This window comes from Stomoxys calcitrans, chromosome 5 (genome assembly GCF_963082655.1).
Source record: "Stomoxys calcitrans chromosome 5, idStoCalc2.1, whole genome shotgun sequence".
Taxonomy (NCBI): domain Eukaryota; kingdom Metazoa; phylum Arthropoda; class Insecta; order Diptera; family Muscidae; genus Stomoxys; species Stomoxys calcitrans.
In genome coordinates this window covers 61431940-61458387 of record NC_081556.1, presented here as the reverse complement: position 1 = coordinate 61458387, position 26448 = coordinate 61431940, and the positions used below count along the sequence as shown (strand labels likewise).

Genomic DNA, 26448 nt, shown 5'->3' with positions numbered 1-26448 from the left:
AGAAGTCAAGACCCAAGATCGGTTTATATGGCAGCCATATCAGGTTATGGACCGATTGGGACCATACTTTACACAGTTGTTGGAAGTTATATCAAAACAATATGTGCAAAATTTCAGTCAAATAGGATTGGAATTGCGCCCTCTAGAGGCTCAAGAAGTCAAGACCCAAGATCGGTTTATATGGCAGCTATATCAGGTTATGGACCGATTAAAACCATACTTGCCACAGTTATTGAATGTCATAGCAAAACAATATGTGCAAAATTTCAGTCAAATCGGATTAGAATTGCGCCCTCTAGAGGCTCAAGAAGTCAAGACCCGAGATCGGTTTATATGGCAGCTATATCAGGTTATAGACCGATTCAAACCATACTTGCCACAGTTATTGAATGTCATAGCAAAACACTATGTGCAAAATTTCAGTCAAATCGGATTGGAATTGCGCCCTCTAGAGGCTCAAGAAGTCAAGACCCAAGACCGATTAAAACCATACTTGCCACAGTTATTGAATGTCATAGCAAAACACTATGTGCAAAATTTCAGTCAAATCGGACGAGAATTGCGCCCTCTAGAGGCTCAAGAAGTCAAGAGCCAAGATCGGTTTATGTGGCAGCTATATCAGGTTATGGACCGATTAATTCCATACTTGCCACAGTTATTGGATATCCTAACAAAACACGTCGTGCAAAATTTAATTCCAATCGGATAAGAATTACGCACTCTAGAGGCTCAAGAAGTCAAGACCCAAGATCGATTTATATGGCAGCTTTATCAGGTTATGGACCGATTAGGAACACAGTTGTTGGAAGTTATATCAAAACACTCTGTGCAAAATTTCAGTCAAGTCGGATGAGAATTGCAGAATTGCGCCCTCTAGAGGTTCAAGAAGTCAAGACCCAAGATCGGTTTATATGGCAGCTAAATCAGGTTATGGACCGATTAGGAACATACTTCCACAGTTGTTGGAAGTTATATCAAAACACTATGTGCAAAATTTCAGTCAAATTCAATTCAGTCAATCAAGAATTGCGCCCTCTAGAGGCTCAAGAAGTCAAGACCCAAGATCGGTTTATATGGCAGCTATATTAGGTTATGGACCGATTAAGACCATACTTGCCACAGTTATTGGATATCATAACAAAACACGTCGTGCAAAATTTAATTCCAATTGGGTAAGAATTGCGCACTCTAGAGGCTCAAGAAGTCAAGACCCAAGATCGGTTTATATGGCAGCTATATCAGGTTATGGACCGATTAGGAACACAGTTGTTGGAAGTTATATCAAAACACTCTGTGCAAAATTTCAGTCAAATCGGATGAGAATTGCAGAATTGCGCCCTCTAGAGGTTCAAGAAGTCAAGACCCAAGATCGGTTTATATGGCAGCTAAATCAGGTTATGGACCGATTAGGAACATACTTCCACAGTTGTTGGAAGTTATATCAAAACACAATGTGCAAAATTTCAGTCAAATTCAATTCAGTCAATCAAGAATTGCGCCCTCTAGAGGCTCAAGAAGTCAAGACCCAAGATCGGTTTATATGGCAGCTATATTAGGTTATGGACCGATTAAGACCATACTTGCCACAGTTATTGGATATCATAACAAAACACGTCGTGCAAAATTTAATTCCAATTGGGTAAGAATTGCGCACTCTAGAGGCTCAAGAAGTCAAGACCCAAGATCGGTTTATATGGCAGCTATATCAGGTTATGGACCGATTAGGAACACAGTTGTTGGAAGTTATATCAAAACACTCTGTGCAAAATTTCAGTCAAGTCGGATGAGAATTGCAGAATTGCGCCCTCTAAAGGTTCAAGAAGTCAAGACCCAAGATCGGTTTATATGGCAGCTATATCAGGTTATGGACCGATTAGGAACATACTTCGCACAGTTGTTTGAAGTTATATCAAAACACTATGTGCAATTTCAGTCAAATAGGATAGGAATTGCGCCTTCTAGAGGCTCAAGAAGTCAAGACCCAATATCGGTTTATATGGCAGCTATATCAGGTTATTGGCCGATTTGAACCATACTTGGCACAGTTATTGGATATCATAGCAAAACACGCCGTGCAAAATTTCATTTCAATCGGATAAGAATTGCGCAATCTAGAGGCTCCAGAAATCCAGACCCAAGATCGCTTTATATGGCAGCTATATCAAAACATGGACAGATATGGCCCATTTACAATACCAACCGACCTACACTAATAAGAAGTATTTGTGCAAAATTTCAAGCGGCTAGTTTTACTTCTTCGGAAGTTAGCGTGCTTTCAACAGACAGACGGATGGACGGACAAACGGACGGACGGACGGACAGACGGACGGACATGGACACGGCTAGATCGACATAAAATATTGCGACGATCAAGAATATATATACTTTATGGGGTCTCAGTCGAATATTTCGAGTAGTTACAAATATAATGACGAAATTAGTATACCCCCTTACCCTATCCTATGGTGGAGGGTATAAAAATCACACACCATTTCAAGAATATATAAATACTTCGATCACACTAGAGGAGAGTTTTACTTTACAGATTCATTTTCTAGCGAGGAAATCGTTGATATTTAAGGCGCAATGCGGATAAGCAAATTTGAATGCAACGAATTTTCTTCGCGGAGATGAAATGAAAAATTGTTTACTTTGTTATCTGAATGAAGAGGAAACTATACGCCATTCCTTGGGAGATTGTCCAGATTTGAGACAGTTCAGAATACGGAATTTTCAAACATAAATGTTAACTGAAGAAGATAAAATAAACCACCGTAGCGCAGAGGTTAGCATCCGCCTATGACGCTGAACGCCTGGGTTCGAATCCTGGCGAGACCATCAGAAAAAAAATTTCAACGATGGTTTTCCCCTCCTAATGCTGGCAACATTTGTGAGGTACTATGCCATGTAAAACTTCTCTCCAAAGAGGTATCGCACTGCGACACGCCGTTCGGACTCGGCTATTCATTGAGCTTAAACTTGAATCGGACTGCACTCATTGATATGTGAGAAGTTTGCCCCTGTTCCTTAATGGAATGTTCATGGGCAAAATTTGCAATTTTAATATAATAAACATTTTAAACGGCAGTAATATAAATGTCCATAGTGGCATGGGGCGGATTAAAGTCTGCATCCTCTTTTCAACCTAACCTAATACTAAATTCTATTTTACTACTGACGGTTTTTTCAAAAACCATTGTCAAGGTAACTTGCTTGTTTCTTTTTTTGCAAAATTATTTACCTTCAATGATTTGTGTATATATATATTAATCAAATATTATGAATTTTATATGAAATTATGGATTAAAATGATAGTTGGAAGATAAAGAACACAATAATAATAGAAACAAATATTAAGTGAACCCGAAAGAGCAAAGGAGTAGCTATCCATGCATGAACGTGGAAAAATTTCCCAAATGAGCCATTCGTAAAATCCAAAAATAGTCGTGTTTACTTAACCGAGCGAACGTACGAGAATTTGGGCCATCCAAAGCAATTTTCCATCTCAAGTGAAGGTAGCAGGAGCTGTGACCGCCGATGGCCGATCTCAAATTGTTTAATCACATAAAGCACGTGTAAATCAAGAATGGCTAAAACTCATGTTCCACATTTAGTTTCGTCCACATAGTGACTGTCCGATTCGTCCGATGCTAATCTATTGGTATGAACTCCCTAAAGACAACCTTTGTACGGGAATGACCAAAATACTGGCATATTACATTTTTGCAGCTTGCAACCAGTTTATTGATCGACTCAATGCAAAATTGTAAAATCCAAGACAATTTCTATTACCATGGTGATATAAATGAATTGAATGAAACTTTTAATAATATTCCGACCTTAGACATAGGCTCGACAAACGTTGATTGCAGTTTTGAGTTAGATGTGTATCGCACGACGAAGTTTTACATTATCTTACATCAGTCAAGTCAAATGATAGTGGTCTTGACAATATTGACCCAAGATTCATTAGAATATTAGTTTCTTACCTTCTATCTTATTTTACTCATCTCTTTAAGATAATCCCAATCCCCAAATCGAATAGTGATTTCCGTCCGATTTCTATATTATGTTACCTCTCGAAAGTCTTCGAGAAGATTTTGTATAAACAAATATCCGAATATCTCCATCATGAATCTTTGTAGTCCGACAGACAATCCAGGTTTCGTGCCCATCATAGTTGCGTTAATGCATTAGTTGAAATTTCGGAATCACTTAGAAGGGAAAATGGCAATGTCACTTTTCTCGTCCTGCTAGATCATTCAAAGGCTTTCGACTCAGTTGATCATCATAACATATATATGAAGCTCAGAAGATTTTTCAGTTTTAGCGATACTTCTCTCGAATTGGTTCAATCATATCTTGGTAATCGGCAACAGTTAGTGTACGTAGGGGATTCAATATCAGAAAGAATTCTAGTGCCCAAGGGTTAATAATTCGTTCGCTCCTTTTTTCGCTCTACGCCAGCGATCTTCCTACCCAGCTGGTCCATAGCCAAATCCTTATGTATGCTGATGACGTTCAGCTATACCTTAGCGGCTCAGTTAACAAAATTAGTGAATGCGACTCAATGAGGACCTGTCCTGTGTCTATAAGTGGGCTACAGCAAATGGTTTATTTCTGAACCCCCAGAAATCGAAAGTAATTGTTATTCACAAACATAAAAGATTAAGTTTTCGAGACCTGGATATCACTATAAATCAACAAAAAATTGATATTTTGTCTAGTGCTAAGAATTTAGGTGTGATTTTTAACAGTTCTTTAAATTTTTCAAACCGTATGCTATAGCCGGGCAGACATATGCGTGCACTGTGATAACACACTCTTATACACCAATCGAAATTCGAATTCTGTTAGCAACGACATTTCTAATTCCTGGTCTGATCTATGGGTGTGTACTTTTTTCAAACTGCGATTCACTAAGTCAACGAAGATTAAATGTAGTTTCAACCTATGGTATAAGGAGGACTCAACATATTTCTCACTTGGCAACTTCCCTTTATGGATGTAGCTTCGTCAATCTACTTAGAACTCTACTATTCTTACATAATATTATTTTCTAACCTATTCTGAAGTTTATTTTAACTATTTCACGAAATTCTAAAGTTTATTGTCTATAATGATATTCGAAAATGTTTATTCCTTTAAAAATTGTTGCATTATTTCTTCAGAATGATATATGACTGTCTTATAAGCCTGCACTATAACTTTAAGATTTAATCTTGTTGTGTTGGTATTCATTAAATAAATAATTATAAAATAAAGTGGGCGGGTTCTGGATAACTTAGATTACTTCCATACATTTTTGTCATTTCAATCAATAAAAAATATTTGCTCATCATAAAGGTGGATAATTCCAAACCAAAAAGGTGGTCTGAATCGTTTTTAAAAAATACAAAAAAAAACTAAATTGAGTAGGTTAGAAAAAGCCCAATGACCCCGAATATCTTAATCCTCTGGGAATCAGCATCAATATATTCCAGAAATTTTCAAATCTATTTCGAAAAAATGATTTCAGGGTGTAGCGAATCCTGTCGTAGACAGCTAGTTTTGTTATCTATATATTGTAGACTTCAATTGTAGGGTATGGCCCCATTGGAAATGGCATACTTAATTTTTTTGTGTCCACATGGGAGTGACCCTTCCATTTACCCGAATTTTCAAAAACGACATAACTTGAAGATTTTTGCAATGATTGAAAGGACATTTTGCTTGCATAATTACTTACTATCATTTAATACGATGAGAAAAATATGGGTATCAAATGAGAGGTGTTGGGGAGCACAGCACGAATATCATATACACAATTGCTGGCAAGTGTATGGAGCCATCTTACCTGGCAAAAAGACACCCGAGCAGACTTGACGTCAGTTATGGACAATATCGCACTCAAATGAAAAGTCATTGGAAGTAAGTAGAGTAAACATTTTAATGTCCAAAACCATCCCCAAAAACACACAAGGGGACAGTAGGCAAATGAAAAATCATAAGAGTACGACTCTGATATCAAAATTTGGATCCAAGATCCAAGTTTGAATTCAAGAAAATATTCAATCGGACATGGTATGTATTCGGGAGTAGAACTAGAATCTTACAACAAAATTTGAGAGCCCCCTTGTTAAGAAACCTACCGAGTGGACACAAAATAAAATGTGGGGATTTGGGATATCAGTGAGGATCTTAATGTAAATTTCACCCCAAAGTGGACCCTGGAAGGGCATCAAATTAATAACATTAAAAGAAATCTGTATTTTAAAAAAGCTAGTTAAGAATGTACTGAACCGCACCGAGCCAAGAAGTTTACGTGAAATAAGACTCAGAGGCTGGATTAAAGCTAATAAAATTTTTTTAAGGCTGCAGGGTTTGATGGTTGTATAATTTGGCGAAGTATGCAATACACAAACAACCCTGGTACTTATTTCTTCTTTAGAATTACAATATAGAATTTGTAAGCACCTACTGTATCTGTAGTGATTTAATGGAGGCGTTCATTTAAATATGGAAACTTAATGTATACATAGTCCGCGTAAAAGGTAAATCTATATATTTAAATGAAAGCGTGAATTAGTTTTCCACCTAGCGTTTTTTTTTTCTTAGCGGCAACAATACCCCTGGAAATAGATGGCCTACTGGTAAGATAAACCGTGACAAGTAAGGAGAAACCATGGAAACAAGGACAGGGTCCCATTACATTCTGTAGAGACAAAACATGTTTTGTGGTGGTGGTTTGAAATGACCATTTGTGTCGATTCCTTGCGGTGCAGTTTAAAACCTTAACGATACATTTATGCGAAGGACAAAACACAATATGTGCATAAAGTCAGACGATATCCTGACGCTAAATATAAAATGCTTGAAAATTTATGAAAAATTCAATTTAATTGCTGACGATTACACATGATGTAAAAAAACCGAATGACGCACCGCCGCAAAAAAGGTTTTAAACTACTCAAAAAGAGGACGAGGAAATTATCCGCACATATATTGAGTACTTGTTGTGGCGTATTATGGATAAAGCATTTTGGCTCCCTCTCCACCATCGTCAAACGGTTGGACGAAATTACAAATACAAGAATGTATGGGTCCTGGAGGTGTTGTAAAGAGAAGGCCATAACTTATAATAACAACAATATGAGTTGGTGAGTTGGACATTAGCAGCCTTCCTGTTCCAATTGCGGTGTTTTTCTAGGCAGCACCTTTCATTTGCAATTCATTAGAAGATCACCAATAGCTCAGTAGTTTTCCCATATACACATATGTTCACGTAATTATGGTGAGGGAAGTAAGATGAATTTGTTGCAAGAATTTTATGTTTTTGGCTAGTGAGTATATATGTGTGTGTGTATGATAAGGTTTTGTGTTTCCGTTTCCACACATATGAACAAGGACGAGTATGAATGAATGGGGTGTGTGCTGTTGGTGTTGGTGCTGTTACTGATGGCGATGTTGGTTGTGGCAGAATGTCTTTTGGTACTTAAGTTGAGCTATTGGTAAAAAATAAAATATACGTACGTGTAAATAGAATTTATACCTCTATGGTCGTCAGGGGAGTGCTTAAGCGTAATCTGCATAAAGTGAGCTGCTGCTTCGCTTCTTGTTGCTTGGCGTATTCAGTTATGGTTGCAGCCAAACATTCAGACAAAAGAAAGAAAGCAGAAGTTGGTTTTGCCGTCACCGGTGAAAACTGCCAACAAAAACAACAGAAAAGAAACCAATTTGCTATAAAAACAAATTTCTTTTACGTTTGGGCGATACTCTCTCTCCATATCGCCAAACAAGCGTTAATGTGATGTGTGAAGGCGGTGGTGGCTTTTGTAAGGGGTAATGGTGGTCCGGTGTTGATGGTGCTATTGCTATTGGTGGTTTCTTTCTGATGAGCTTCGTTGCTGTTTCTGCAGCATGCCACCAAAGAGGCAAATATGAATGTATTTGGAAGGTGCTACCGAGGGCCATATAAATATTAAAACTCGATTGCATAACTAATTTTTATTTGGTCATTAAAGGGGTACCGTGGGGGTACTTTGGTTCTTTAAGATTTATTTGGGTGTTCTCATATGTTAATATACACCCAGAGAAATTTGTTTCTAAAAACAGCAAAATTTGTCAACTTTAACAACGGAAAATCTATTGAAAGTGGAAAAGCAGTAGTTCTTTTTGCTAAAACATTTTCTGCTGTTTTCGGATGGTTAAAAGGTAAGAGCATACTAAATATTTCATAAAGACGTCATACTTATTTCTCTGGGTGTATATATGTCTGTGTGAATGTATGTGTGTGTTCTGTAGCACCAGTATCGGTTCTTCATTAGACAGACATTAACCAATTTCTAGTTCCCATTATCAATGAGCTGTTTTGATTTCTAAATTCCTATCTCATTTTCTTTGCATTATAGTGGGCGAAACAGAAGAGAATTGCCAAGATCCTTTGGCTTTGATGGATCTCAAAGAGGAGATACTTAGTGAGACCGAAAGCATGGAGGATGAGGAAGATAAAAGCGATGTCCAGTCGTCTGGGGTTACAAAAGAAAAATACTTAAGCCAGTCCCCAGTGATGGATTCTGCATCTCCAATAGCAACAACAACAATACCACTATCAGCAGTTGCACAGTCAACTGAAGCAGAATCTGGAAGCGCGACTACCGCAGAAGAAACTATGGCAGTAGTTACACACAATAACAATGGTAAGTACCCACACATCCATGTATTTCTTCATTCGCTAGTATATGCCGTTATTACCATACAATCAAATTGCTCCAAAGATTATTTTGGAGCAATTGGAGTTATTAGGATGTATTGGTAACAGAGGTGTATATGTGATACGAAACCCGTGATAAGAAATGAAATCGTTGATACCACGTTCAATATTTCATGTGTATCAGGACCAATTATAAAATTTCCGGAGATGTAAAATTTGAGAGTACATATGCAGCAAATTCTCCGCTTAAGTATTCAGCACAGTAAAGGGATAACCAGACTATATATTTTTTGAGGCCACCGTAGCGCAGAGGTTAGCATGCCCTCCTATGACGCTGAACGCCTGGGTTTGAGTCCTGACGAGGACAACAAAAAAATTTTCTGCGGTGGTTATCCCCTCCTAATGCTGGCGACCTTTGTGAGGAGCTATGTTTATCGTATGGCAGCCATGTAAAAACTCTTCCGCAAAGAGGTGTTGCTCTACGGCACTCCACTCGGACTCACATTGATATTTGAGAAGTTTTCCCATGTTCGTTAATGGAATATTCATGGACAAACACGCATTTGCAAATATTTTCGCCAGGATGCGGATGTTAAACCATGGGTAACGGCAGGCTCAGACGAGGTTTGTTTTGTAAACGTGAGTTGCGTCATTTTAAATCTCAACCGACCTGCACTAATAAGTGGTATTTGTGCAAATTTTAATGCGGCTGGGTAAACACGTTCGATAGCTTGGTAGCTTTCGGCTTGGAAGCTTTCGACGAACATGGCTTGTTCGAGTTAAAATATCATAACGATCAAGAATGTTTATTCTCTATGTGATCGTAGATTAATATTTTGAGGTGTTACAAAGGGAATGACGAAGTATACTACTATCCTATGGAGGATGAAATAATAAGAAAAATAATAAAAAGAACAATAAGGGAACCAGCAACACCCAGCTTTTAATTTTTTTCGTTCATAATAGGTTGCTTAAACATGACTCAAAAACACCAGGGGTGAAATAACCGCAGATGCGAACAAGTGCGCTTTCATATCGAAAGCAATTTCATCTCGTATTAATGGAATCTATACCCCTTTTATACAATTTTTAATGTCAAATTGTTTATAAACAACCGATTTGCTCTATTTCAAAGTTTCCCATTCAAAAGAAAAAAACATAATTCACTATATTGCGATTTCAAAAATGTTTACTCGTTGATGTGTGCGGTAATTCGGCCTCAGGTGTTAATAAAATCTGAGTGAAACGCTCCTTTATATAAGAGATACATATATATGTCAGGATACGGATTACAGGGTACCGAACTTACAGGGTAGTTGATACAAAGTGTTACCAAGTTTAATCCCGTAACAAATCTATTGTGAACAATTTTGCGTTGAAATAGTGTAATGCAGAAAAATGACGTATGTTCACAAATAGAATGGATAATGCTAATCTGTAAGACTAGAAATTACATTTACATTGTATTTGTTGTGTTGAGAGGTCATTGTGACTTTTTACATTAACTCAGAAATAAATCTGAGTTAATGTAAAAAGTGAATCGTAATGGAGTTTAAACGATAAAAAGTAATTGCGTTATATTTGGCTGGAAAATCAATGCTGGCTTTTGTTGGCGAACACAAACATCGCAAAGTCAACAAAATGCTACTGCTACTCTCAGAAAAATTTGTTATTAAAAACAGCAAAAATGTTTTCTGTAAATGCAAAAAGACTGCTAAAAATGGAACAGCAGTAATTTGTTGCTAAAACAGCAAACATTTCATGCTGTTGTCAAATGATAAAAAGTTTAAAAAACTGAAAAGTGTTTCAAATAATTTTTCATTCCGTCTTATCTTTCTATTTTACAAGCATATAACGTACAATATTTTCCGCTTTACTACCATTTGCTAAGTTTTGATCGAATTTTAATAACAGCAGACAAGATAACTACCACTATTCTATTTATGCATTTAAACAAAAAATAACGCCTAAAATTTCCATTTTTTTATTTAGATGTGGCATATGTCTCAATTGTTGTTTAGAAGTTCAAAAATGTTGAATAGATTTTTTGAAAAGTTTAAAATTTTCAATTTAAAATCAACGGACAGTGTTTGCTGATATCAGCAGACTAATTTTTCTTCAAGTTATTAAGCAATGTGTTGTTGTTGTTACATAGAATGCAATTCTCTAAGAAACACTTTGTAATTGTTTTTCTTGGTGTACGCTAATTGCAGTTTGTTGCTCTTTTTGCTGGGCTACATTTTTTTTTTTTTCAAGAAACCGACATATCAGAAAAAAAATTCCAAGTGAAATTACATATGGCCTAATTTGGGCACATGATATATCATTTGTTGTGCACCACTGTCACTGTACTACTGAAAGAACTTGTATATATTGGTATAACAAAGTTAACACTCCCACGTGTATGGAATTGTCCAGCTAATAACTCTCAGCAGTCTCATAAATACGAGAAATGCAAATTTCATTTTTGGTCAATGAGTATCAGCTATGGCTGCTGCAGTTCTTTCTGCCAAAACTGTTAGCTTTCTTGTTTCCGTGCATGCCTATTCCTAAATAGGGTTGCCACTCATGATAATTATTTTCAACAACATTTTGAAAAAGTTTTCAAAATTTACAACTTTTTTTATAGGCATGGGATTAATGAAATTGATTTATTTTCACCTCTTCATTTGGTACACAACATTATATTAAGCCATGTTTGTCTGTGTGTCTGTGGTGATTGCGCTATATCTATACTGGGCCCGTTATTCGTAGGAATTTCTATTAAACATACCTCGTGCATCTACCATTTGAACGTCGGTTAGGTTAGGTTGAAAAGAGGGTGCGGATATTAATCCGCCCCATGCCACTATGAACCTACACCTAATCCAGTAATCGGTTTTTTGCGCTCTAAATTAATTTAAATATAAATAAGCAAGTAAATTGCAAATCATGCTCAATAGAACGAGTCTAACACACTTTTTGTGCAACTTTTGAAAACAATATGCGATTTCTTCAAAAACAACCTACCAGATTTGGTAGAAATGCCCAAAAACGGCAACACTGGTCCTATCACGACTGTGTCATGTACTTTGCCCCCATCTAAATTGGCAAAGTCAACTACAACTATGTAAGATAATTTACAGGGAGTTTGTGCGATTGCTCATAAGTGTATCCTGACATGCATTGTAATGGCAAAGCGATGCGAAGAGCCTTTGTATGCTCCCAACAATCCCTCCTTTTGGGTCAGCCAACGGGGATGTCCGATATCTTAAAGTAATGCAATACGACAAGATAAAACACATCAAAGTACGTGGTGTGTTTCTAAAGGGCAGGCCTTTACAATTAGATAAAATTTACATAAAAGGTCCGTCGGAAAACAGTGTAATTGTGTAAACAGCAAATCTTACACACAATTAAACTGTGCAATGGCCAATCTGGGGATTTAAAATTCGAAGTTAGAATAAATTGGAGTTCGTATGCCAAACATTTTTAAGGCCAAAAAATGAGATGAAGGTTCAACAAGTTTTGCGGTATATCCGAGATGTATCAGAGATGGCTGGACGTATTTGTGCGAATGTTTGTTGTGACTTAATAGTAACCCAATCGACGGTCAATCCATCTCTGATAGTAAAAACACCAAAAAAAAGTTTGCGGTAACAATAGCAAATCTGCTGATAATGGACAGCAGCAATTTGTTTGTTAAAAGAGCAAACATTTTCTGCAGTTTTCAAATGGAAACAAATTGGAAATAGATTAAAAATGTTGATAATACTTTAAAAGTTCGCATATTTCATGTTATCTTTTAATTTTATTTATTAATTTTCATTACATTGAACTACTCTCATGTTTTAGAAGTAACAATTACTTTTAATTTAAAACTTAAGTGTAAATTAAAATGAAGAAAATAAACATCAATACACTGAAGGATACCATCTACAAAATTGTAAAATAGTCCTTGAAAATATATAAGAATATAACGTACATATTTTTTCGTAATTTCTAAAATTTAATTTATTACCAATATTAAATGACAGCATTAAAAATTACTACTTAAATAAAATTTAAAATAAATATATAAAAAATATCACCTAAAATTGACACAAATGTATATTTACGCTATGCAAATTATTGAAGTTTTTTGAAGAAATTCAAAAATTTGGTATGGTTTTATTTAAAATTTATCATTTTTAGTTTAATATCAGAAGGCAGTCTTTGCTTATATCAGCAAACAAATTTTTCTGGGTGTATCATATTTATTACAAACGCTTCAAAACGTGGGCTCGGTAAGGATTTTTGTAAACGTTTACATTAAGCCAGGAAAGGAAAGGCAAAAATCGGGCAGTGCCGAATAAATAATAATCTACCCCTAGCCTATATTACCTAGATGGGTAATGAATCTATCCAAACCAAGATTCTGTAAAATTTGTGCAAAATTTTAATATCGAAATATGAACCGATTTAAATAAAATTCACTTGAAATATCAACAGTCACATTTGAGTGCTTTGTGTCAAATTTTGTAAGGAAGGGCTAAAATATGACCACATAATTGCAATATTGCTCAAAATCGGAAGATAATATATATCAGAACTACATATAAATCTGAACCGATTTCAACCAAATTCCATACACATAGTGGAAGCCATAAAAGAAGAAGTTAGAAATGAAAATCGGGTGATACATATATAGTTGAACTTCGATTATCCGGTTCGCTCGGGACCGTGCTTACCACGGAATTTGCTGTTAATAGAGGTTTTTTCTTAAATGTTAATATTAATTATTCCCTTTACTAATATCATCATAACCAAAACTTGTGGTGTTACATTGTCCCAAGATTTAGATTTAGCTGTCAAAAAGCTGCCTTAATGTTCAAAGACTTGGCGATATTATGTCTGCTGTCTGAAGTCAAATGGTTTTGAACGATTAATTTATGGAGCTTGAAACTTCGGAATGCCCCTTGACCCAAACGCTAATTAAAGTATATTCAATTCGGTACAAGGAATGGTACTGAGGTGATAATAGGGTGCGATGCGAACTCTCACCAAATTTCGTGGGGTAGTTCCAACATTAATAAGCGGGCTAAGCCTTGGCACAATTCTTGAATACTAACGACCTGATAACACTTAATATTGGTAACACCGCTAACTTTGCTAATGGGATTAGGGACGAGGTTTTAGATGTGACAGGATGTTTGGAAAATCTGCTCGATGAATTCCAGGATTGGAAGGTCTTCAAGGAGCACTCCTTTTTGACCATTGCTACATCAGGTTTAGAATAGCACGTCCAGCGCCAAATTCGATTAACCAAGGGCTAAGACCTGATAACACTTAATATTGGTAGCACCACTAACTCTGGTCGACGAAGTCCAGGATTGGAGGGTCTTCAAGGACCACTCCTTTTTGACTATTGCTACATCAGGTTTAGAATAGGACGTCCAGCGCCAAATCCGATTAGTTTCCGTAATAAGTTGAAAACCAACTGGCCAAAATTCGTATGACTGATCAGATAGAGATTTAGACGAGATAATTTAGATTGTCAAAGCATAGAATTAATTGACGACAATGTCAAATGTATTGCAACTGCAATAGTGGGGTTTTTCGAAGATATTTGTCCTCTTCGAGAAACGAAATCACCCCAAGAAAAACCCTGGATGACCGGAGAGATTCGCAACATTGGGAAAGAGATCCGTAACCTTTACAAGTTTACTGGGATGTGTACTACACACGGCTCAAGAAATACAATAAGCTTACCAGAGTGGCGAAACGTGCCTCCTGGAAGCTTTCTTCGAACAGGTTGATAGTGTTTGACGCCGCCAAGATGAAAAGTTTCTCTCAAAAACCCATGTCCAAACTGAAACTTTAATAGACTAGATGGGAGTGAGCGCAGAGACAACGGATAACATGTTGAGGCTTTAGACGAAAACGCATTTTCCACAGGATACGACGCGACTCACGGAGACATTGGAAACTTGGAATAATGAGGTTGATCGAAGGCGGAATTTATGGTCCAGGAAGGTTTTTCAAACCATTTAAGTCACCCGGACCTGATACAAAATTTCCGGCGTTACTACAAAAAGAGACCAAATATCTGGCGCCCCATCTGGCGTATATAGATTCACAGCGTGCCTAAGACTTGCATATACTCCTAAAGCTTGGCAGGTGGCAAGGATGGTATTTATACCCAAGCCTGGCGAGATAAGTTATGCGGCACCAAAGGCCTATAGACCTATAAGTATTACGTCCTTTCTACTAAAAACCATGGAACGTATTGTGGATACCATGATAAAAAGTAGGACATCCATCGAACAGCTCAAATACAAACAGCATGCCTATGTCAAAGGAAGGTCGGTGGAGACCGCCCTGCCCGAGGTTGTGCATAAAATAGAAGAATCATTCGATGCCACGACATACACATAGGTGCTTTGCATTTATATCGAGGAGGCGTTTAACAACGTGCGGACCGACACACTGACGAGCCAGGCGGAATGGCCGAAATGGTCTTGCATATTGCATATGACTGGGCTAAACCATATTCCTGTTCACGAGGAAGAAGAAGGTGGACCAATCTAACGCACCACATTTCCTCAATAGGACGATTTCGATATCTGACAAGGTCAAATACTTATATGTGATCTTGGACAGGAAACTGAATTGGAAGTGTCACATTCAGGAGCGTACTGAGAAGGCTCACAGATTTTGGCCACTATCTAGACGGGCCATAGGCTCGAAATAGGGCCTGAATCCGAGGATAGTCCACTGGCTCTACAGGAGCGTGATTAGACCAATACTTACTTACGTCTCAGTTGTTTGGTGGACTGCTATGGAGAAAAAGTGCAACATAAGGACCATGCAACAGGTTCAGAGAACATGTTGTCTTGGACCAATAACATGTTCTTAGGCAATAACAACCAGGACGGTAAGGTCATGAACAGTCTTGCAGTTTAAGAAGGAGATTACGCCTTCTCTGGGTATGGCAAAATCCGCATCGTTTGGGTGCGGAGCCATAGCGGAGTAAGGAGAAATGAAAGGGCAGACGATTTGGCGGTGAAGGCCAGAGGACTGCCGTCAATAAATTTGGTTAACCCGGGTCGACGCAGTCCGAGTTAAGGGAGTTGGCGACGAATGCGCATGCAACATTGTGCGAAAATCCTATGGGGTGATGCGGTGGGGATAAAATACCAGACATGAACCAAGTTAGGGCAGTGGTATGAAAAACAATTAAGGATTTTGTAGGTTGCATTTAATTCCCAACTTAAAATTTTCTTTTTTGAAGTTACTTTTCAATTACGCCTACACTTATCTAGTAGCATAAACACTTTGTACTCTTCATCAAAGTCTATGTTTGTAGATTTTGTCTTACCTCTGGCCTTTTTAGATTCACTTCTAGAGGCATTGTCACTACCTTTGTTTCTTAAATCGCGTACAGTTTGCCTCAGTTCAAATTTTCCTGGATCGAAAGAACGCTCTTTTTTCATAAACAAAATAAAAAGAGGAATTGCAGAATTATACATTAAAAATTTTGTGTATGGTAGACAGGTGCTAGAAGTGAGCACGGTTAATAGACGAAGCATTATTGAAGCACGCATGCAAAAGGATAAAAAAATCTGTTTTATTGAAGAAGAACTATTTTTAAAGTAGTAACTGCTCAATACAGAAAAAGCTTATATACTTATCACCTGGCTTGAATAAATTATTTGAAACCTTTATTTAGCCAATAATCTGCTCAAATCTCCTTCAGTTAATGGCTTAGTTTAATTATCTTTATCGAATCAAGTTGAAAAAATGGTAATCTATGATATAACATTAGTATACTTGATCTCTTTTTCCCTAATGCGGTTTGAAAAGAGTGAATTTCCATAAAGGCGGTAGGACTAAATGCTGCCAGATTGTTGGAGTTTTCACGGTTTAATTAATATATCGGGGCGAACCAATTAATTTTGGTTTGTTGTCCTTGCTGTCGTTAATTTGTGGTGCATGTCTAAAAAAAACTTCAGACCATGGTTCTTGACATATAAGAATAGTTTCAATACAGACCCTTAAAGGTTACCGACCACGGGGTTTGTCACGGGAATATCACTTTCTGGCATAGGAAACTTATGCCTCATCTGGAAAATAGCGTATCAAAGAGAGCGAACAGCAATCATCTACTGATTTTACAAGATCTTCTGATCCTTAGAGAAATCACAGTTCTGGAAAGGAATACCACACCGGGTTCAAGTAATGACGCTCTAAGGAAAAAGGTAGCCAGTCAATCACAAAGAAAGTCTTGCTTATATCTCACACATTTCTTTAGAAATTATGCAAAGAATATCTATCTATTTAAATATTTATTCCTAACTTATTGAATAATACAATTCTTTCACCAATGGAAGATATATTATAATAATCATGTATTAATTATTAATAAAATTATACAATATTATGTATATATTAAATAGAAATTAATCTTCGTAGAGACAAAAACAAATAATAATTCAACCGGAATGTTTTAAAGAAAAAAAGTAAAAAGGCATAAAGTTCGGCCGGGCCTAACTTTGGATACCCACCACCATAGATAACTTATGCACCTAAATTCGACACGGACATTGAGTGGACTAATTTATATAAGTCACTGTGGAATTTTGTATTTCAAATTTCAACAAAATCGGGTAATAAATAAAGCTTTTATGATTTTCCGACGATTAATCGACACATCGGTCTATATGACAGCTATATCTAAATACAGTCCGATCTTTACCATATTTGGGTCGAATAGCGGGTGGCCCAAAACTACATACTGTTTAAAATTTCAGCGAAATCGGATAAAAAATAATGCTTTTATTCGCTTCAGACCATTTACCGGTCTGTGGGATATCGGGATATCGGTCTGTATGGCAATATAGTCAAATCCGAACCATATTTGGGACGGATGTCGGAAGAACTAAGAATACCCACTGTTTCAAATTTCAGCGAAATCGGGTAATAAATAAAGCTTTAATGGGCTTCAGACCCTTTATCGGCAGATCGGTCTATATTGCAGCTATATCTAAGTATAGTCCGATCTAAACCACATTTGGGTATTTTCACCGAAATCGGTTAAAAAGTAAAGCATTTACGGGCTTTAGACACTTTATCAGGAGATCGTTCTAAATATAGTCCGATTTGATCCATAATTAGGTCGGATATCAGAAGGCTGAAGATAGCCCTACGTTTCAAATTTCAGCGAAATCGTGTGATAAATAAAGGTTTTATGGGCTTCAGACCCTTTATCGGCAGATCAGTATATATGGCAGCTTTATATAAATATAGTCCGATATGGCCCATATGGCCCGTTCAAGATTTTAACCAGTGTGCATCAAAAAGACGTATCTGTGCCAAATTTCAGTTCAATAACTTAATTTTTGAAGGCTTAGAGTGTTTACAACAAACAGACAGACGGACATCATTAAATCGTCTTAAAATTTTACGACGATACGAAATATATATACTTTGTAGGTTCGGAAATTGATAGTATAAAAATATATTACAATTATATAATTAGAGCAAAAGAGAAATATCACACCTAATGTCGCTATCAATAAGAGGCTGGAAAAGAAAACAAACGACCAATCCCTAAGATTTAAAAAACAAGTAAAAGCGTGCTAAGTTCGGCCGGGCCGAATCTTATATACCCTCCACCGTGGATCGCATTTGTCGAGTTCTTTTCCTGGCATCTCTTCTTAGACAAAAAATAAATGATATAAGAAAAGATTTGCTCTGCTATTAGAGCGATATTAAGATATGGTCCGGCTTAAACCACAATGAAACTCTATATAGGAGACCTGTGTAAAATTCGAATATGAATTGCGCCCTTTGGGGACCCAAGAAGTAAAATAGAGAAATCGATTAATATGGAAGCTGTATCGGGCTATAGACCGATTCAGACCATAATAAACACGTATGTTGATGGTCATGAGAGAATACGTCGTACAAAATTTCAGGCAAATCGAATAATAATTGCGACCTCTACAGGCTCAAGAAGTCAAGATCCCAGATCGGTTTATATGACAGCTATATCAGGTTATGAACCGATTTGAACCTTATTTGACACAGTAGTTGAAAGTAAGAATAAAATACGTCATGCAAAATTTCAGCCAAATCGGATAGGAATTGTGCTCAAGAAGTCAAGTCCCCAGATCTGTTTATATGACAGCTATATCAGGTTATGAACCGATTTGAACAGTTGTTGGATATCATAACAAAACACGTCGTGCAAAATTTCATTCCAATCGGATAAGAATTGCGCACTCTAGAAGCTCAAGAAGTCAAGACCCAAGAGCGGTTTATATGGCATCTAAATCAAAACTGAACCGATATGACCCATTTACAATACCAACCGACCTACACTAATAGGAAGTATTTGTGCAAGATTTCAAGCGGCTAGCTTTACTCCTTAGCGTGCTTTCGACGGACACACAGACGGACGGACAGGCTAGATCGACGTGAAATGTTACGACGATCAAGAATATATATACTTTATGGGATCTCAGACGAATATTTCGAGTAGTTACAAACAGAATAACAATAATGGTATACCCCCCATACTATGATAGAGAGTATAAAAATAAGAAAATTCACACGAGGTGAACTGGGAGTGGAATTCGCAGCCCCTGGCAAAAGCGACCGACGTTCACCCACTAGGGTTTCTAAGGCAACGTAATATTCGCAAATAACTCAATATCAAATTGATCAATTTCAACGTCCAACATCGTGTCTCAAGTAAAGAGAAGAAGGAAAATGTGCAAAAACATAAGAAGATAAAAATATGCCGACAGCATACTTGTATCTCTTATACAAGTATGTTACAGAATGACCCAGTTTCCTTTTCGCCTTATACAGTTCATTTAAAACGGCTGTATATAAAACTCTTCGATTCTGCATGAGAGTCATAAGTGTTGATAAGGTATGGGGTACAACTGCATTCTTGGAAATTCGTACTATAATTGTACTAAAATCTATTAAATGCCATCGCATTGCAGAGTAGTGAATTGACAGAGCTCGGATTCTATTGTAGATTCTGGTATGTGCCTTTTTGTTTAAAATAATAAAATGTGGTTCAAAAATTCATTCTAAAAATCGTTCATTTCAGGTGCTAAATAGGTTACCAATTATTTAAATAGTGAAGAAACAAGAACGTTGAAATCTACACTCAACGAAATTTTGATTCAAATGGCGAGAAAAGTTTTCTAAAACAATCGTTTTTCTCTGCTGAAAATGGGAAAGCAGACACTGCTTCTATGTTTAAGCAAACATTTCGGTCTGTTGTTTCTATTAGAAAATCTGCTAACATATTGAAAACGTATTAGTGCCGAACAGGCAAAAAATTGTTGCAACGACAGCAAACAAATTGTTCTGCCTTGAGAGCGTACATTGAAAGTCATATTCTCGAAAATAAAAACCGAAATATAAAAGTGGTATCTCTCTGATTTAATATACCCTCCACCACAGGATGGGGGTATACTAGTTTCGTCATACCGTTTGTAACACATCAAAATATTGAAGTGAAACCATAAAAGGAATATATATTCTTGAACGTCTTGACATTCTAATTCGATTTAGCCATCTCCGTCCTTCTGTCTGTCGAAAGCACGCTAACTTTCAAAGGAGTTAAGCTAGGAGCTTGTAATGCACAAACATTTCCTCTTCCAGTTTGTGACGATGCAGACTGATAACGGGGCCGATATAAACTGAGTGGTTTCGGAGATAAGCGCTCAATTGAAATGTATCGTTACGCCCTAAGAAAGATTGGCGAGATCTGGTCAGGCGCAGCACTGGATCCAGTCAAGAAGGAAGATATTTCTTCTCGACCAATGGCACACGCTTGGATACCAAGGATTCTCTCAGCTCCTGAATCCATACTTGGGAGATGAGGGGACTCTAATCCTAATCTTTAAAGGTTGAGGAATTAGAAGACGACTCAGCAGATGTTGCTGAATACTTGCTGAGGTACTATCGACCACATCTCTAAAGTCTGGCGGATTACAGGAGACTGAAATTTCCTTTATTCTTGCAAAGAGTGGTCCAAATGTTTTTCTTCTTTCGTCGCTAAGCACTGGCGATTCAGTAGTAGCCAGCCTTGAAAGTAATAAATGTCATTACTGGCTGTCTTTCCTTTATATGACATACGATTCAGAGATGCCGCCTTCATGTCTTAAGTTGGTTTTAGAAGCAGCAGGGAAAAAGAGCCTCGTTGTAGGAAGTGATGCTAATGCACATCATATGGGGATATGCAATATGGCGGTAATAAAGGAAATAAACCGACCTTTACTGCCAGGAACAGACAGTAAGTACTAGATATTACCTTTGTATCGGAAGACATAAGCTGAAGGATAGCAGCTGGGAAGTTTTGGATGACCACAACATGGGATGAACATCGTTATTTTAGTATCAGCTTTGGAGAAAATACTGCAGAAGTGGTCCCTCGGCTAAACAGAAGAAAGGCGGATTGAGATAAATTTCGGCACACATTCTGAACGATTATGCCATTTAAACCAGAAAATGAAGTAGAAACTATGGAGGACAAAGATATAACAGTCAAGCGGATCACGAAGGCCCTGAATGACTCGCTTGTGCCAGCATGTGCTAGTGCCAATCCAAAGTGCAAACAGCGAACGCCATGGTGGACCGCTGGTCTAAGGCAAGGATGCAGAAAACTTTTCAACAGAGCCAAAGCCACAAGGGCATCCTACTGGTGGTTCCACAGCTTTCTCACCTGACCCTGGATGGAAGCTCATCATGACAAGATCTAACGAATATTGTGATTTGACGTGGTTCTTATCCAGCAACCATGGGTATGTGGAGGTATGGTTCGTGGACTAAGAATTCCGGGATTTAAACTACTCAAGGGTACGGTGAATGGGAGACAAAGGGCCTGTTTTCTCAGAAAGAGTAGCCTAAATGCTTTTCTTCTTCCGTCGCTAAGCACTGAAGATTTAGTAGTAATGGCTTCCCTATATATGGCACACGATTCAGAGATGCCGCCTTTAAACCACAAGTCGCTGTCTTCGAGACCTATTAGGATGGGGTATATGTCTAGTGAGGACACACTTGAACTACTCGTTGATACATAATTCCCGGGAAATTCTCCAAAGAAACACGTGGCGCCAGAAGGGATTTCACTGGTATGCATTCGTCGGAGGCTATTAGGCAAATTGTGTCTGAGCCGAAAATCCTTTGGGCGATAAGTAGTATCGACATCTCCGGTTGAATTACAAGCTGTGTCTAACAGACGGTTTCCCTGGTTTAAGGAGATATACTCTGCTTGTATTAGAATGTCATTTATACCTGTGGGATGGAGGGACACAAAGGTCATTTTCATTCCGAAAGAAGGAAAACCTTAAACCCGAAGACGAAATATTTTCGTACTATTAGTCTGACAGCCCTTCACGAACTAGTTGGCTACATAGAGTGTTCTCTCGCTGTCATTGAATATACAATGGTAGCATTTCTTGACATGGAATGTGCTTTCAATTATGTAAAACCGACGTCGATCATAAAGGAGATGGAATTTCTAGGCATCAACTCTACCGTAAGAAAGTTTATTAATAACTTACTTACTAAAAGATTATGGCTGGCTTGGAATCTGTGGATATAAAAAGATGGGTCAGCAGAGGAACACCTCAAGGTGGTGTACTGTCTCCTCTACTTTGGAATATAGCCATTAGCAATATATTATTGTCTCTGGAAGAAAAGGGTGTAAAAGTGGTCGCGTGTGCTGATAATATGGCAATTGCGGTTATGGGCAAGTTTCCCAGCCTCTAAGTGATATACTTCAGGAACCTCAAGGTGCAGCAACAAAGTGGGCTATTGAAAGTGGTCTAGGCGTAAGTCCGTGCAAGACAGAAGTAGTTCTTTTCAGCAGGAGATATAAGTTGCCTACAGTGAAACCTGTCTCCTTGGGAGGAGAGAATATTCCATTTACAGAAAGCGCAAAATACCTACGCGTTTTGCTATACAGGAAATTGAACTTCAAATTCAACATTTTGGAAAGGACAAGAAAGGCAACTCTTGCCCTATACAACTGCAAGAGAGCCGTTGGCAAAATTTGTGGGTTTAGACCGCGTATCATGCATTGGGTATATACTGCAGTTGTCAGACCTATAATGTTATATGGTATTGTGGTCTGGTGGACGACGCTTCAAAAGTGCACCTACAGCTCAATAGTCAACTGGATCAATAAGATGGCTTGTTTGTGCATGACAGCCGCACTGAGGCCGACTCCATATGATGCACTGAATTTAATGCTACATCTTATGCCTCTGGATATTGTGGCTAGACAAATTGCAACAACCACTGCCACAGGTTAAGGGAGCTTTCTCATTGGTCATGTGGCGGCTACGGACACTGTGTTACTCATGACACAATAAACGATGTTCCAGGCAGTGTGGATTACACCTACCTGAGCCACTTTTTGATAAAAATTATTGTACTACTTTTTCTGATAGAACCGATTGGAACTACAATATCCCTGGTAATAGAAGGTACATAGACTTCTATACTGATGGTACCAAATTGAACGACCATGTGGGCTATGGGGTGTACTCTAAAGATCTTGAACTGGTCATATCGAAAAAGTTACCCGACCACTGCAGGTCACTGTCTAGTCGGAAAATATGCTGACAGACTGAAGGTTGCCAGCAACGACTTTTGCAGAAGCTGTAAGGACATCGAAGAAGAAGAGAATATAGAACACCTTCTGCGTGTGTGTCCCACAATAGCAGTCAAAAGTTGTTCCACATTAGGTTCTCATTTCTTTGAGAACCTGTTTGATTTAGCGGATGTGAAAATTCGCAAGCTATTGGGCTTTTTAAAGCGATCTGGATGGTTCAACGGCAAAAACTAGAAGGCATCTTTCTTTTTCTGTTCCTGTGGTATCACAATGGACAAAAACATCTAAGTGAGTCTGGCGACAGACTGCCACTTACATCTAACCTAACCTGACCTTGGTCTGCTTCGTTCAAAAATTTAAACAATTGTGTGTTATATGCTTGCAAAGTTGAAGGATAAGATGGAATATTAATTTTTACGACATTTTTGAAATTTTAACAGCAGGAAATGTTTGCTGTTTTAGCAAAAAAAAATGCCCTGTCCTATTTTACTTTTTTTGCTGTTACAGCAAACATTTCGCACCTGTAAAACTGTCACGAGCGGCTTTGAAGTGAACAAAATAATGGCAAGTGCCAATCTATTTCAATATTATTCGCCCATTCTAAACTAATTTATCAAGGGAAGTTCCCAAAGTGGTCTGTGGACATTTTATAGTGGAAAACTTAGTTCCTGGTGCATTCTAAAAATTCAAAATTCAGTTTTTAACTTCAACTTCTATTAACTACACTCATATCACGTGCTACCGAACTCTCTTAGATGCGTTTACAATCGACTTTGTGTCACATTTAACATTCTCACAAATTGCTGTACACGCATACATTCACCCGTCGAAGTACATTTCACCCACAAACACGCCATGCCACACTCGTCTATAAGCCTATATAAGTTTCATGTAGACTTGAGCACCGAATAGAGAGCGCAATCCTCATACGGGCAGATGTACTACTCGGAGAGACGCACCATAGCCATTAAATAAAAGCTTATATTTTGTTGTTGGTCATGTGCTGCTGCTGCTGTCCTTGTCGATGCCTGTGTCTATGGCGTGGCATGAGCCTGTGCGATGGCAATGGGCCTGATACTGCTGTTCCGACTGAGGTTGTGCTCCAAATAAACTTTGATGTGTCCATGTTGTGTCGTCCAAGTACTCGTACATTACATGGAAATATTCCTGTGAGCCATTATTATGGCACTTGGGTGTATGGAGGGCGCCACAGAGCAACATGCCACACATTTTATGGTACATACTCGCCTCGTAATGTTAAGTAATACAAGTATAAATGTTTTCTTCGATTGGAGCAGTCCGCCGGCTAACTGGACTGGCATTTACACATTAAATGATACAAATGAGACAAGAACTCGTTACCAAATTCATAACATCGCAAAGAGTTTTTCGCGCTTCTTCTTGAGAGCGTCGACGTAGTAAACGCAATAGATATTTTCTTCAAAAAAAAAACGTCATATTCAGTTATCGCTTTGTCACTAAAAGACTGGGGGATCTCCGAGTATGAGAGAAATCAAGTCCTTGGAATGAAATTTTTGTTATTGTTCCGCTTTCGGCACAACCGAATAAACATTGGAGTACAAATATGGACGCTCCGTACTCAAGTGGTGTCTCAAGGAGATTGCGGTGACTCCACTGCCCTTTGGTGCACACCTTTGTTTTAGGTGCACATATCGTTACGGTTCATGGTAGGTTATAAAAAAGAAACAAAATATATGTTATCATATTGCTCCAAAATGTGGTCACCACATGTGTAGCTGACAAGAAATGTAGCAAGCACAAAACCCCTAAGCTATTCGCTTTCAGGGCATTTGGGTATTACCAACGCTATCGTCATCATTATTATCATAGCAACTGGTCAACTTAATGCATCCAAATGCTTATACATATTCTAAGAGGAACACGCGATCGTTAGTGTCGATGCACTGTATGCAATTTTTCGAAGTTTAATGAAATACTTTTTTGTGATATTTAGCTATTTACTCAAAATTACACAATCCCACCGAAAGTTGTTTCGTGACCTTTATGGCGGCACTTTTGTTGTTCAGCTTATGCTATGAACCGAAACGAAGTGTAAAACCCAAATATTTAGTTTAATACTTTATCACCATCAAATATGTCTTATGGCTCACATTTACACACACACACATTCACGTATGCATACCCATACGTCCTTAGGTTCATCCGGACAAAGATGGAGTGAATGAAATTTTTCTTGTACTCGCAGCAGCGGAGACCATCGCATCGCAGCCAACGCAAAAGTACTTGGGTCGTAACTGTGTTGCCTCTTGCCACTGTGTTATTGCCGGCTTTCGCTACTGCCCGTATGAGCATAGAACCATTTGGTTTATTCTCCCTTTGGTCCCTGGAGTGTTGTATAATGTTCTGGAGGGAAATGAGACTGTGTGATAAGTTTTGGGGATCCGAAAATTGTCTTTTTTACTCCTAATTCCCACCGAGTATCCAAAGTTATATGAATATTTTCCTACATTGCACATATAATCATGTACAAAGATTTGCGTGTATGTGTGCCTGGTTAAGAGAGTTGGTCCTTGATATATTGGTGTGCAACCATATAGCTGTGAGTAAGCAAAATATAGTATGCAACATGATATTTACAGAAATATGAGAATTGGGTCATATAATTCGAAAAAGACCTTATATGAATGGCTTGCCTTATTTCTGGGGCTGATCATTTTACACAACATTAATACCATTCGACGATAACAATTATCGTTTTGTGATTTCAACAAGAAACAGTTCGGATATGGTTCTTTTGGTTTATATGTAAAAGCAAAAATAAACATTTTTTGACAAAAAAATAGACAACATATGAAGTCTTCTATAACTGAGTTTCAAGCGAGCTCCGGAATGATGGCCAAACAGATCACCTGCCCACACTCATAGAAAAAAACTGCTGAAAATAGAAAACACCGAATGCTGAATATTGCTAGTTACTTTCTCTGCTATTGGAACTGTTGTTCTGCTATTACAGTAGTAGTTCTCCGATTTCAGAGCAGCAGACTTACTGCTGAAAAGTCTGTTGTTTGTTGAAAATGGTTTTTGCTTAACTACGGAGGGGATGTTAGACGAAACAAGTAAGAGCGTGCTAAGTTCGGCCGGGCCGAATCTTATGTACCATCCACCATGG

At 37.9% G+C, this 26448-nt stretch overlaps 1 protein-coding gene across 1 annotated transcript in view; it reads left to right on the top strand.

Moving 5' to 3' along the window:
• Window positions 1–8511: 8511 nt before the first annotated feature.
• LOC106088697 (zinc finger protein 423 homolog) overlaps window positions 8512–26448 on the top strand; it is a 145658-nt gene continuing 127721 nt past the window's right edge. The window contains exon 1 of the mRNA XM_013254348.2: window positions 8512–8678. Coding sequence (XP_013109802.2) covers window positions 8549–8678 — 130 coding nt within the window. The 5' untranslated portion in view covers window positions 8512–8548. The remainder of the gene's footprint in view (window positions 8679–26448) is intronic.